The sequence below is a fragment of the Falco naumanni genome, chromosome 6, assembly GCF_017639655.2.
Source record: "Falco naumanni isolate bFalNau1 chromosome 6, bFalNau1.pat, whole genome shotgun sequence".
Lineage (NCBI taxonomy): Eukaryota > Metazoa > Chordata > Aves > Falconiformes > Falconidae > Falco > Falco naumanni.
Genome location: NC_054059.1, coordinates 86,763,492 through 86,778,647, shown reverse-complemented (window position 1 = coordinate 86,778,647; position 15,156 = coordinate 86,763,492). Strand labels below are relative to the sequence as shown.

The 15,156-nt window shown below is 44.8% G+C and overlaps 1 protein-coding gene across 1 annotated transcript in view; it reads right to left on the bottom strand.

Annotated features, from left to right (window-relative positions):
• Positions 1–1,086: 1,086 nt before the first annotated feature.
• The window catches only part of LOC121090657 (kinesin-like protein KIF26B), a 91,458-nt gene continuing 77,388 nt past the window's right edge, over positions 1,087–15,156 (bottom strand). Inside the window, exons 10-12 of the mRNA XM_040599383.1 lie at positions 5,191–5,393; positions 3,650–3,800; positions 1,087–2,892 (exon numbers count right to left, since the gene is read on the bottom strand). Coding sequence (XP_040455317.1) covers positions 2,744–2,892; positions 3,650–3,800; positions 5,191–5,393 — 503 coding nt within the window. The 3' untranslated portion in view covers positions 1,087–2,743. The remainder of the gene's footprint in view (positions 2,893–3,649; positions 3,801–5,190; positions 5,394–15,156) is intronic.

Below are 15,156 nucleotides of genomic sequence, written 5' to 3'. Positions count from 1 at the left end.
GTGTCCACTTGATTTATAGAAACATCAGCACTTCTGTGTAAGTCCCAGACTATGTGAGGGGGCATCTCTTGTTAATAATGCATTCTGTGCGTGCACTATTTGCTCGGATTCCACCTTCTATCAAGTGTATATTTACTTTTACTGTACTGCTTGACATTTAGCATCTCGCCGCAGGTCCCCAGGGCGCCCAGTATGCCCATTTTGGGCTGCTTGTTTTCAGGAGAGGAAGAAGGCAGCATCCCAGTTACCCAACACCCACCTTCCAGCAAACACGCCTTCAGAAATGCTTAAGCTTAAAGAAGGCAACATTTAATGTCATGTGCAGAGCTTGGCTGGCGGGGAGGGACCGGGGTTTCCTTGCAGGTGAGGGTATGGCCCAGGAGGCAGGCTTAGCACAGCAGCACGGGGCGAGCGGTACAGACCTGCCTGGGGATGCAGGGGAGTGAGAGGTGGCGGCTGGATGTAAAAGCCACCCGGGGGTGGGGAGGGGGTGACCCGGCAACGTGTATCTGGGGCTCCCCGGACTAAGCCCATCAAGAGGGATGCAGTCCATATCCCCAGGGTGCTACATCTTCATCCAGCACAAAACCACAGGGGCGATTCCCGTGGAGCTGTACGGAATTCATGGGGCTCTGTGGAGAAGATGGCCTCGGCAGAACCAACACACGGCAAGTGCTACCAGCATTATTGCAAAGAGAAACAAAGCTAGATCAGTCGTGCTGTTTGGGGGACTTTTTCAGAGGTTGTTTTTGCCTTGAGAGAGAAGAGTTAGAGAGATCAGACCTATGTCTTTGATACTTACTCGGATTTTAAATTTCATAATAGGAGAATGCTGTGGAACAGGCTAGAAAGCGATTTTCATGTAGGACCCTTTTTTCCTCCAAATAATCCTACAGAATGTAAGAAGAATCTCCTACAAAATCCAGTGACAAGGCTAATAGGATGAATAAGATTTGTTATTACAGGTTGTAGAGTACTAAAAGAAAAAAAAACATATAAAAGTTTTTTCTTTTTTTTTCTTTTTTTTTTTACAGCACTTTTTTTCAGCTAACTGCTAGAAAATCTATCAGTATTTTTGTAGGTTTGTATTTCCATTGGGACTTGCTGCTTGGAATATTGTAAGATGGCATTAATAGGATGGTGCAGGTAAAAGAAGAGTTGCATCTAAGTGCAGCAGTAAACTGATGCATAATGAGTATATATTAAATGATGCTCTTATTTTCTCATAAGCAACAGGAGGGTAAGACAACTGTGAGAGAGGAATTTGTGTTAATGGGCTTGTTTCAATACAGAAGAAGAAGAAACCAAATTAAACAAAATAATTCTTCATGCTCATATGTAATCAAAATGCAGATTTCACACATCCCTTTAAGAAACACGAGGGATGTTCCCTCCCACATACCGTTTTGTAGATAAAGAGGCAAACAAGTAGAACATTTAGATGTGCATTGAGGGCCAGACTCTCGTCCTTTTGATGTCAATGTGAATTTTACCATGGCTTCAGTACTGGAGGGTTGGTAAGGAAAATGCTGTAGCCAGCATGCCCGAAGTGCTATGACTGTTCACTCCCGACCTGGTTTATTTCTAGATGTGCTGAGCTAAGCAGAGCCTGCACTTCTCAGGTACGTCTGTGACTACAGACAGACTGGGCCAGCGACCAAAAGCTGCCAAAACATCTGCAGTGGTATATGTCAAAAAGAGGTGAAGCTATTTTTTATCAGTCATAGTCTTAAGAAAGAAAGACAGAATACATCACTTATTTTTGGACTAAAAAACATGGGACCTCACTGCCTAAACAGTAATTTTCCAGCAAGTTACTAGCACCAGAAAAGGTGATTAGGATAAAAGCTCCTCCTGATCCATAACTCTAGCTAGTATGAAGTTAAAAATATATGAAAAAGAAAACAAGTTATGAGGGCTGGATGAAATGGGAAAGATATTTGCTTTGTGGTAAGGTCACTTCTCCTGTCTCATACATTGCAGAACCTACAGGCTGGGAAAATCACTGTGTCCTCCAGCATGTGAGATAGTACAGAAGAACATGAAAGCAAACCTCATGCAGTGCTAGAAATATTTTTTGTGTCATCTGGGAAAGCAGAATTTCTCTTTGAGTGGCCTTACTCTGGTAACAAGAAAAGACAGTTAACATTTATTCATATGTTGTACTGATTAGGAAATATCTCTACAAACACAAGTTACTTAGAAACAGCAAGTCTGAAATAGGAGAAAACACCAAGAGAAAAACAAGCTGTAAATACATTTCAAAAGTGTGTTTGTTTTTTTTTCCTTTTTCTTTTCTTGACTAGCACCATCTGTACACAATAAAGTATGAACATAAATGTTTGGATAATAAAGATTTGCAAGGCACTTAAACAGTTTTTCTGGATAGGTTTTCTTTTAATGAACCTCTCAATGGAAGTCCTACAACCATCTTTCCTCCTCCCTCAGCTAACGCAGGGAAAGAAGTGTCTTCTGCCAGCAGTTCTTATTTACAGACATGTCCTTAAAGGTTCCTCAAAGTGCTCTTTTAGGCTAAGAGAATCAACAACCTTATATCTCCATGTTTCATGCTTGTCCTGTTTTATTTAATGCTACTCTTCTGTATAGTATAGCAAATCTCTCATACACACAGTTGAGACTTGACTCCAACCTTCATCCTCATTCTGTTTTCTTTGGGATGCTATTCAGAAGGGAAAAGGAGGATGACAGAGATGCGCATCGGAATTCTCTCGAGGTTCATACTTTATCGGCGTCTGGAGGTGATGTCGAAACAGGTGATCATCATGAGGTGGGCCTTGCAGAAGTTGACACGGTTTTCCAATCGCTCAGTAACACATTCCAGGGCCTCCAGGTATTCCAGAGAATCCAGCTCAAATACCTGCTCCAGATCAACTGTGGGAAAGAAAACACAGAGCTGGGAAAAGCAGCCAAACCCACTGCTGGGTGGTGGGAGAGACAGCGCTGATTCACCTTCAGACCCAGCAGTACTTATTTTCTAGACTCTTTGATATGAATTCACCTACTTGCTAATAATAACAATTGTTGTACAATTATGGCAGTACTCTCTGTCTTTTTTCCTTTGAGGTGTTGAGGTCCTCCTTCATTTGAATGTGAATGCTCTTTAAGCTGTCTGAACTTTACACATCTAGAGTTATCAAAAAATGGGCCAAATTAATTTTTCATCTAAGCCCACTGGTGTCAAGGGACAAGTTTGCTCCACAGTGTTATTTTGTGGTAGGAGAGCAGATTTATAATAGTGGTCATGTCTGAGTGATCTGAGGGGAAAAAAAAAATAAAAAGAAGAAGAAAAATCTCATTTTCAGGAGCTGTGGACTGAAATGCATGAACATTAATCTACCAATGGCAATAATCAGCACCACAATGCTGTACCGTTTCAAGATTCAGCTCTCAGGCAAAAAGGATTGCTCAGTTCTACTGTCAACATTTAATAAGAATTATAGGGACTAGTTCTAGAAATACAGTCAATCTAAAACTTGCCCTTAGGTCATATGTCAGTTTATTTTAGTTTACAAACACAGTGGCTCACATCTCATTCTTAGTAAATATTTCTGCTCCCTTCTTCTGTCACCCCTCCATTGACTACACCAAAGGACACCTATGAGTCCAGGCAATAAAATGATGTCCTTACATTCACTGAGCCATTTATTAGGGTCCAGCATCAGGTACTGTTTGGTCACCTCCAGTTCTCTCATTAACCACTCATACTTGGCCTTGACCTCAGCAATTCTCTGCTGGCGATGCTCCAGGATTTTCAGCTTGGCATTGAAACATATCACCTCCTGCCAACCAGAAACAAGGAGTGAGAAAGGAATAGGTGAAGAGGAGAAGAAATACCCAGATCCGTTGAGTCAAATATCCTCCTATCAACAATACTGACAATGAGCCATTTACTGTGGAAGAGTATGAATCACTACATGAAATCATCCATCATCTGTTTTCTTTTTATTGCTTTTGTTTGGTTTTGATGTTTTCCACCAGTGGGCTTTGGAGACTATTGCAATGATAGTTCATAATAAGCCATAATAATACCAGGCAGCATCTTGAAATCAGATTAACTGTAAGCAAAACTTTTCTGGTTCTTGTCACCAGAAGTTTGGCTAAGAAAAGCTAAGCTCTTGGGAGAAGGACATCCATCGCTTCAATGTTTTGTGTTTTAATGCATTGTGTTAAAACCCTAAATACATCTCTGTGCTTGGCGCATCAGAAATGCAGCAGTCATAACATAAAATGCAAGAACTAGCAGCAATATCAAATTTAAAACATCCTTAAACAAAGGGAATGTTATGGAAAGCTCTAGCAATTCACAATCATTAATTGAGAAGATACATTTTCTGTAAACATAGAGGGCATAGTAATGGCACAGGGTGCGGTGCTGGCTGGAGACACCCAGTCTGGCCTTGCATGACCTCGAAGGGGTGGCAGCCATCAAGGTGTGTGGTAAGTGAGCGCCTGGTGAGGGCTGTGGTACCCTGGCTAGCGTGGGAGCACTCCCAACAGCAGAACTACCCTCCTCCGAGCCCGTGTGAAGATCACAACGCTACTCTGCCTTCTGCTCTGTAGACAAACGTGCCATGTGGGCAAAGTGCAGGGGAAACCCCACCCTTGTTGGTGATGATTTTCTCCATACAAAATCACATCAGAGAACATCACAAACAGCCTGACCAAGTGACAGGGGTTGGAAGAAAAAGCGCCTTTAATAATAGCCTGTATCCACAGTTACTTTAAAACTGGTGCTATTCCACCAACCTCAGATCATCTTCCCAATCGTACCTTTCAAAAGCTGACCTTTGCAGCTCCCTGATCCTGTAAATTTGGAGGCCTGAGGTTGGCAGGAACCACTCTGTTAGAGAGAGGACATTAGCTATCCTGAAAAGAACACCATCAAAGCTCTTTGGGTTCCATCGCTGCCTTGACAGACAGATGTGACAAGGTGCTGGAGCACAGCATCCACCAAGAATATAAGCAAGGGGCAAAACCACAAGGTACCAAAGTCGGTTAGCTGCCACAGAAGAAGCCACAATGTGAGTCATAACTGTCTTAAATGAGATAATAGGTTTTGCTGCCTGTTGAATTAACCATATACAACGCTGCACATTTCTGACTGCATAATCTGTGCTCTCCCTCTCACACCCTCCAGGAGGAAGAAGATGTTATATGGATTGCACTCACCTTGCTGTCACCACCTCGTCGTCGCTGGAGCCTCTCCACATCATCTATCTCATAGACTTTGATCTCAAAGGGCTCCCCCAGCCCCCTCTGCCCACTTCGCAGGGGTCCATCCACCCAGCGGACCCCGGGGCTGTTGGCAGGCTTCCTTGCTGGGGAAGCGGTATCAAGTGATAAAGCTGGGATAAGCCTCCGTCTCTGGGAACCTGCAAAGGCAGAAAGTTCCATTTCACATCAGCACGGTTATTGCCTCTCCTTTCTGCTCCATCTGCAGGGATGTCTACAAACTACAGCTATCCAGCAGCCGAGCGACAGCCCAAGGAGGCCATGGATGGGAGCTGTGGCTGCAACACGCTGTACCCACTCACCAGGAGTCAGATCCGCACATGTTCTGTGGTGCCTGGCTCCAGGATGTGATCCTCAGAGGGGACACGTACCCTAAAGTTTCCACAGCTTGTGCCTGCTTCCCTTTGCTCAGGTCTCAGTGCGCACAGCTATGCCAGTGAGGGACCAGAGCAGGAGGATGGAACCAGTCTGGCTTTTCTGTCCTATCCCTATACTGGTACCAGCTCGTACCACCTAAACATCAGCATCAGCCAGCCTCTGCACAGACCATCTCCAGGGGAGGTGTGGGTTTGGTTTTTCTTTAATCACAGCACAAAAAACGCTTTGATACCCAAGTTCTTTCACTATGCTGGAGCTGAGTGCCAGTGTGCCACCACCTAGTCTTTTGCACAGCACTGCTGTAGGTTGGCCAGAGCAGTAAAAACACTGGCAAGGACAAAACACCTGCAGCAAGTCTGCTTGAGCTTGGTGGCTGCCACCAGAATTGCATTAGCCTGGTCTCTGTTCAGTAGAATGTTCTTCTAAAACGTTTCCCACTTACGCACCGTTAACACCACCTTCTCGTGTAGTGGAGAAATTTAAAACCATCCTTAATGGAAAAATGGTGCCATCAGCCAGAGCTAGATCCAGGTCTGAGACACTCTGGGAATGCCAAGGTTCACCTTGCCACAAGAACACCGTCAGGCTCTTCTTGGGAGCAAAGCAAAACAGATGTCAGCAGGCTATGAAGTACAGGGATGAGGGCAAACGTTTTGCATTTAGTTCCCATTTGCACCCATTTCGCTCAACAAGAAACAGAAGCCTGTGCTCTAGAAGGGGGCTCCAACCTCCTCTCTGGGAGGAGAGGCAGCGGGGACTGCGGCAGTGACAGCAGACACACTTACATGTCCTCATTATATTTTTCTAGCCCGAGCTGGCACCGGGATAGCCTGTGGGCTAGCACAAGGAGAGGCTGGTGGCCCTTGGCACACTGGGGCGATGCGGCAGGGCAGAGCCGGCTGAGAGGGGCCGACCCACCGCCCCCTGTCCAGGGCTCCCTCGGCACACGGGGGGTGCAGCTCTCCCAGTGGGGACAATTGTGTGCAAGGCAGAGGAGAAAGAGGGATGCCTTTTATCTGAGCCTTGAATGCTGACTCAAGATGATTTATCTGAGGTTTAGAGCGCTTTGGAGAGAAACAAAACTAAAGTCCTCCTGCATCTTTGTAGTGAGGCAAAACTGGATCTAGTTTATTCTAAACATGCACTAATTAATAGGCTGTTTATTAGCTCAGGTACAGAAAATGATGGTGTCTTTTGATGGGAGACTCCTGCCACTGACCTCTCCAGTAATCCTCTGTTTTTTCTGATCTCACCTTAATTGGGATCAGTAAGAAGATACAGCCAAAACAGAGCTTTAGGGTGTGTGTCACAAAGCAGATGACAGCTTGCTCATCCGTATCAACACACAGACACAGCAATTAAATTCTTAAAATTTATATATTTTCCATTTACATAGAAAACACCCATTTGAAGTCCTGAATTTATTGGGAGCACTTGATGGGGTTAGGATTCTCATAAATTTTGACTGTATAATACATAAAATGCTTTGTAGGAATTACAGCTCACCGGTCCTCTGCTGCCCCATACAACCTCTTACGAGGATGGCGGGGGCAGCTGGGGAGCTCAGCAGTCTCAGCAGCTCCCTGCCCAGCACCTCGCACACCAGCTGACCTTTCTCCATCCAAAAAAAAATATTAAAAAAAAATATATATATACCAAAAATCGATCTGAAAGAAATCCTGTGAGCTGAGCCCAGGACAGAATAATGACACTTTAATTTATGACCCTCCAGCATGTAAAGCAACACGCCATTTGCTAAATGTCTTGGAGGATATGCTTTTCACTTAGTTTGAATTTCTCCACACTCAGAACAACCCCTCTTGAGCCTAGCTTGAATATGAATAATCAGGCTATGAAATAGCCCTGCACATGCCCAGAATGTAAGATTTGCTTCCGCAACATATCGGTTGCTCTACCTTGAGCTATAGGTTAAGGTTTAGCCAGGTTAAAATTAAGATAGAGTAATGCAGCAGTGGAGGTGGGCAGCGTGAAAGCAGATCTGACTGAAGAGTAGCACTGAAGCTACAACATACTTCAGCAAAGATAAGCCCCAAGAAGCCTTTTTAGAAACATGAACCAAGCCAGCTAGGTATGCAAGGGTAACGTTCAGGATAAGAAATTGCCCAACTGCACAAGGATGTGTGCTTGTAAAAGTATGTGTTGACAAGGTCAGAAACTAAGAGTTCTGGTTTTGCTTAAGTACTGTATATTTTGGAGTGTCCCCCTTAGATTGCCTTCCAAGTGCACATTCCAGACTGAGCATCTTTTCTGTGAAAAAGGTAAAGGCAAAAACTATAAATGCAACATCTTCATGAAAAGAAGTATGATGTCTGTCACTTCAAAGCAGGAGACGTCTGAATGGGATGCAAAACAACTGCTGTCCTAGAAATTTCAAGGTGTTCCAAATAGAGAATAAAACTGTAACCTGATATGTCATAATTCCCGAAGTTTATAGTGTGTGCGCTCAATGGCAGGATGTGGAGCCAAAGCTGTTCCCCACTGCACTGAATGGTACGGGAGGTAGAATTGCCTTTCTGCACAGAACCTGGTGTTCAGCATTTTGTTTTTCCTCAATAGATGGTCCACCCAAACTCAAAGTGATTACAAAAAGCGATTCTGGCTAAGTAGAGCAGCACCTCTAAGCTCCCACCGTTCCTTCTGTGGCTTCATTTCCAAGAACTACTGAGCTTCCAGCAGCAACAGCAGCAACCTCAAATGCAGTATCAAACTGTTTGCTTACTAGCAAAGAATATCTGTCCCATTCCCCCTGCTGCTCCTTGCTGTCTGCCAACAGGGCTCCTGCTTGTTTTGAGTCGAAAACACAAAACCCAATGCTGACATCTCCTCTCATTCCCGTTTCCTAATGGGGTCTGCCCTCATGGGCAGCTGTCTGTGACGGAGCCAGCTCCTCCCCATTCCTTTGACCTCCTTTCTCCTAGCTGATTTTATAGCACTTTCCCCAGTGCAGAGCACATAGCCTCAGGTTTTCACACAGTTTGCACGGTTCCCCTCCCAGTTACTGCAGACGTCACCAATGACTTCGCATGGAAGACCCCTATGATGATGTTGAGACTTCACCAGCACTATTTAGGGTGCCTATCTTAAGGTCAGCACTCCAACCACCAAAGAACCCAGGCATTTATTGCCAGAAAATCTAAACAGCATTTGTTCAGCCTGGCAACTCAGATTAAATAGGGAAAACTGTGTTGTACTTGAACGCCTGGAAAAGGAAATACTGACAGGATCCAACATTCAGAAGAAAATCTTCTGTCCACCTCACTGTAAGATAATCCAGGTCATATTCTGTGTTGACTTCTATTCAATCCTGCTGTTGTGAATCAATAAGAAATACAAGGACACTTGGGTCTAGAAATTGCTTCTTGCTATAATAAGAATAAAGCAACCCTTGTTTATAATCTTGCATCCAAACCTACACTAGATTTGTTGTTTCTGTACTGGTGTGAGGAACATGCTGAGGGACAGCCTACTCCTAATTTTTTTTTCTACCCACTCAGTTCCTTTCTTAACCTTGTTTCCTGAATTACTGTCTCACTTTAACAGGAGCTTTCCAGGGCAGTTTAGAGCTGGTGAATGAGCACTGCTGCAAGCACATCAGGAAGCAGCCCTCCTGCAGTGCGGCAGGTTGACAAGTAATCTGGGAGATGCTCCAGGGAAGATGCATGTTACGGTGGGCGTTGTTTTCAGCGCCCACTATTCCTAGCAAAAAAACACCGGAATCTCTTTATTTAAAAGAGATATGTATTTATTTATTTATTTATTTCATTTGGGGCTGGATTTTGGTTTAACGGGTATTTCATAGAATCACGGAGTTGTTAAGGTTGGAAAAGACTTTAAGGTTGTTAACCCAGCACTGCCAAGCCCACCACTAAACCATGTCCCTAAGCATCGCATCTACACATCTTTTAAACACCTCCAGGGATGGTGATTCCACCACCTTCCTGGGCACCCTGTTCCCACGCTGGACACCCCTTTCAATGATGAAATTTCTCCTAATACCCAACCTAAACCTCCCCTGGCACAACTTGAGGCCATTTCCTCTTGTCCTGCTGCTTGCTACTTGGCAGAAGAGACCAACACCCACCTCTACAACCTCCTTTGTCCGCACTGTGGCATTTACTTAAGAAGCCGGTTATTGTTACTACAGTATTGCACTACAGAGCTTCGCTGGGTGCTTGGGCAGCAGAGGCTGCAGGGGGAAGGGGCTCTGCAGCCAGAGCATTAGCTCCCAACAGGACAGTGGTGGAGGCATTCCAGTGAGCTTATTCTGTGGCAGTGTCAGGAGCAGGTTTTATTTACGCCCAGCCTAATGGTGTGCGACTCAGTCATGCATGTTACATGGAGCCTCCACTGTGCACAATAGCCTGCTGCCATTTCCTCTATTAAATCATTCCTATGTTCATGTGGCTGAAAGCTCAGTACTGGCATGCAGTAGTCAAGCGTGTAAAAAATGATTACTCTGATCCCTTTCAACACAGATTTGCTGCATGAAATGGCCTGGCTTTGACCTGGGAAAATCAATGCTGTTGTTTTAATGAACAAGAAAAAAATAATAATCGGAGCTGAAGCCCACACTTCCCCTCCCTCTGCTCCCCCCAGGGCTGTCCAGCCAGCGGTCACATGCACAAAGTGGTCACCTGCATGCAAACAGCTTTTTCCTGTATAATTCTAAACATCCTTTGTCATGGCGAACGTATAATGCAGGAGATCAATTAGCTACCATCACTTGTAAGCAAGTTAAAGTAGAAACGCTGGAGATGTCCTACGGCTTTGTGATACAAAGGGCAATTTTCAGATCCCCACACTGTGCCTTAGGCAGTCTAAACATGAACCAAATTCCTTTTCACTTGGATTCAACAAGAAAAGCTCAGACTCTTTTTGTTGGTGTTTTGTTTCATCATTATCATTTTGGCCACGTTTCAAAATGTGATGCTTTGCAATATTGGTTGGAGATGGACTTTCATAATTTGCAGCCCACGGATCCAGCCTGTTTTCTGCTGGCTTTTGTAGGCAGGGCTAAGTGCTTCCAGAGACTGAATATGTTCAAATATAGAGTTTTCAGGGCTTTCCAGGAACCTCTAAATGTCCGTCTTTAAAACCATCCCACCAGCGACACACAGAGCACACAATAAGAGAGGAAAATGGACTCTAATTGTAGACAATTATTGTCATGTCTTAACAGTCTGTCTTTTTATTAAAGTGTTTAAAATCATGCAGTAATTTGCTCTGCTTTGGTGGTGAAACTTAGTACTGAGAAAGAGCCGCAAGGAGTCATGAAACTTTACTGCAATAGCCATAAAATGCTGCAGCAGGAATCTTTAATTATCTATAGTCCAACAGCTTCCCTGTGCAAAGATGACTGAAGCCTGTGCCCAAACACATGCACCCACACTGGTCCTATCGTGGACTAAGAGCAGGGTCCTGCAAATGTTGAGATACACAACTCCAGCTCGGGACATGGGTTTAATCTTCAGCAAGTCAGCATTTGGAAACCTTAATTTTCCCCCAGTCTTGTTGCTACTTGGCCTTACTTTTGATAGCAGCCCTTAGAGTTTTGTTTTCTGATGCTGACTGATGCTCAGCACCCAGGAAGGCTGAAGACTGGCCCAACCTGAAAGCACTTCAGGGAAGACCTCTCTCCCCTAAGCCTCACCGCTTTGCCTGTCTCCTTCCTTCCCACATCCTCCTCTTGTGCCCGAGTGTTGGGTCTGTGTCCCTGTGAGCAGCTGGGTGCACACCAGCCCGCAGCAGCAATCCCCACCGGTGTGTCCCACCAGTGCACCCTCGCTGGGCTCCCAGACCTGCTGGGGCCACAGGGCGCTGCCCCCAGCGTTTCACCCTGCTGGCACTGGCCCCAAAAAAACTCAGCTAGAGAAATCAAAGGAGACATGCTCCTCGGCAGAGGGCCTCCCATCTCAGCAGAGCACTGCAAGCAGCAATAGACTGCAGCCCTTGGGTCTAACGCCATGTCACATGGATGGGGACTCTCTGAGGCACCCAGCTCGATTCCCAAAGGCAACAGGAAAGAAAACAGCCTCAGGAAGATCTCTGTGGTCTCCATGAAAAGCCTTGTCTATGATGAAATGTCTCAGAGCCCTTCCTGTTCTGCTGTCCCCAGAGAAGGTCTTACAGGCCGCTCCAAAATGTTGTAAGGGACAGGAACCAGAGAACACCATCTGTAGCAGAGGGTGGTAAAAGGCAGAAACAAGGCATTCATGCGTGTTACACGAGAAGGCAAACAGGACTGGCTTTACTAGGTAAACCTCCTCAGAGCCTGGGCTCTTGCTTTGCTGTTTGCTCACAGTGGGCAGGACCCAGAGCCAGCACCAAAGCTGCATCTCTGCAATCATACAGCCACGTTTTGCATTGAGAGTTATTTCAAAGTAACGCCCACATACATCCAAATGATTTTCATCGAGAAAAGATGCTAAAAAACCAAGCGGAAGAGCAAAAAGCAGGTAGGTAACATTTCTGATCTAAGGACCCTGCTGTTACTTTTTTTTTTTTTTTTCACAACACTGTTTTCTAGTTTTATAAGCTGGTAACCCAGAAATTACAAGAGTTGCCCAAGGTGACACAGCGAACCAGCAGCACACCGGAGAATACAACAGAGATCTTGCCAGCCCTAATCTACCACCCTCCCTGCCTCGCTCTCATACCTGTTGTGCTCCCAGGATACAAATTCGGCTTTGATAAAGCAGAGTTCAGCTGAAACGCATTTCCTGAACGCATGTGGGAGTTTGTATTATACAAGCACCCTTATCGGTGCCTTTCCATGAAGTAGCACTGGGCCATTGCACTTGAAATTGCTGAGGAATTAAAAACCAGTATAGAACTGGTGCTAGTGATGGCGGTACAAACTGTGCCCTAACCCTTCAGTGCCCTGCTCCAGACAGCACTGCCCACCCAAGGGAGAGGGGACCAGAGCCAAAGCCAGAGATCTGGCTGCGATGCCAGTGGTTTCTTACAGGGGAAAGGCTCACAGAGCGAGCGAGGAAATCAGAGAAAATATAGTTGCACAGACGCTTGTAGGCAGAGAGGGAAGAAGAGCCTGCCACAACATAAAATAACAAACGAGCCCCCCCTTCCACTGCTCTCCAAGGGCCGGGGAGGATGCGTGGCCAGGTCAGTTGGGGTTGGGGTTGGGATGTCAGTAATTTAACCCTGGGTCTGGCTCTCCCTTAGCTGTAGGCATGGGGCAAGTCAGTGAATTTCTCTGCCTTCATTTCTCCATCTGTAAAATGAGGTCTGGAATAATACAGCACAGGGTGGGTTAGAGCAGCTGTACAGAGCTTTGAAACATACAGCTGTAGATCAGGGCTAAATAGCCAGAAGCAGTCACTTTGGGGCAATATATGCTGACACGATGTTATAGGACCAAAGTTAAATGCTAGAAAGATGGGAATGTTTATTAAATGGAGAGGTTAGCTTCAGGGGAAAGGCTTATTGTGCTTCATGATGCAAACATGTGATTTTTCAATAGGTACCAGAATGTAAGAGGGAATTTATTTATTTTTTTTATTTTCTTTTAATTTTGGACACAGAATACTGGGATGCCTGTGAACTGTACAGGCACAGCCCCAAATTTAACCTAATGCTAACACCGAAGGATATGAACTAGCTTTATCTTTCACAAGCTGTCAGTGTAGGTCTGATGCTTCATGTATGACATCCAGGAAGCACCTACGCATACAAATAATGCACTTAAGAGCATTGAAAGGCAAGATCTTAATCTCAAAAAACAAAAATGATGGCTCTCCAATGTGTCAGAACTTCAGAAGTAATTGTGAGATCTGCTGGTGATTCTCTTAAAGACTCTTTATAGCTCCTCTTACAGGGGCCTTGGGCTGATTCATGTTGATCGTGTCTGACAGCTAGCATTTCTGTTAATAATAATCATAAATAAAGTGGACAAGGTTGCCTGACCTGAAATGAGCATATCTATAGTGCCATATCCATTACAGCACAGTGGATCTGTGACCGCAAATCAGGAAAGGTCCAATGCTCTTGACACTATGTATTAAAATAATATCTGTCTTTTAAGAGCTCAGAACCTTTGTCTGCTATCTTTTCCATTAAAAAGTGTTCCTTAAGAGAGAACATTCACACTAGAACAGACCTATAGAAAGGGGATATTACAGAAGATGAAAGATTGCAAACCTTTGCTTTTTTTTTTTTTTGTTTATTATGCAATAAAAATATATTTGTGAACAGCTCTATTCTCCCGCATATCTCAGCTCCTCCTTCATGTTCTCCAGCATCGAAGTCATAATCCTGGTTTTATGTCATCATAAATCTGCTGACATGTGAAAAATTATACTATTATCAAACACATCAAAACAGAATTATGATTTCACCGCTGCAGGATCAAATGCAAACAGGAGCTGGGTTATAAGAAAGTGAGGCCTTATTAATTTCTAGGCAGTGGTTTGCTGCTGGAGATATGGAAGGGGGTAAAGATATTTTTTTTTTATTGTTATTTGCATAAACCCCTTGATTGTACTTATAAACAAACACAAGCCATTCAGAACAGTACAGGAATTCCTTGCTGGCACAGGGAATCACTCTCAAAAGTAAAGTATCAGTGATGATACACTCGGAATCTCTCCACATCAGGTGATGGGCTGAATTAAGAGAGAAGCTTTGGAAATCACTCCGAGGGAGGGCAACCTGACAGACTATCCTGAGCCCACTGGGGCACGCAAATGCCACGGACACAGTTCAGATCCAGCAACCGGGAGAGATCTACAACACCGCTGACCAAAGAGAGAGGAACTAACCCACACCAGAAATTAGAATAAAGAGATTAATCTGTTGGCTGGCCAAACAAAAGCTGTTTGTGGTGAAAAAGAGAGGCCAGAGTTACACAGCAGTAAAAAAGTAGCACAGTTGAGACTCCCCGTGTTCCCCACCAAGGGAAGAGTCCTGCTCGCCTTTGCCTACCTGCACTGCACGACAAACCAGCGTCACTGCCCTGCCAGGTAGGCTCAAGGCTGGATAGACCATGGAAAAGCCTCTTCTCTCCCAGTGTGCCTTCCAGACTGCTACAGGAGCAACTTGAGCCCCCAGCCTCACACAGCCCTCTCCTCATAACCCTTCCCGTGGCCACTGACACCGTGTTCAGTCCTGGACGGGAGTTACTGAAAGCCAGAGCTGTCAGCCAGAATAGAATCCTGGTATAAAGTACAACAAAAAGATCTGAAGCTCTTCTGTAATTACAACACAAAGAGGATGTTTTTCTCACTCAGGTCTCCAGCCTCGTCCAGCTTCCACTGTGCTATCAAAGCAGAGAGAAGGGAAACAGAACAACTTGTTTTATGAGCGTCATGGTAAACAAATCCTGGTCTCCTACTGATTTAGGTTTAGGATGAACTGTGGGGTGTAAAGAATCTGCAGGCTCTGCCTGAAGATTTTCTTAGAGTATTTTTTTTAAAGGGTCTCTCCTAGGGAAGGAGTGATGGTCTTTATGGTCTAATCAGATTAAATCTACATTGCCACTTTCTCTCT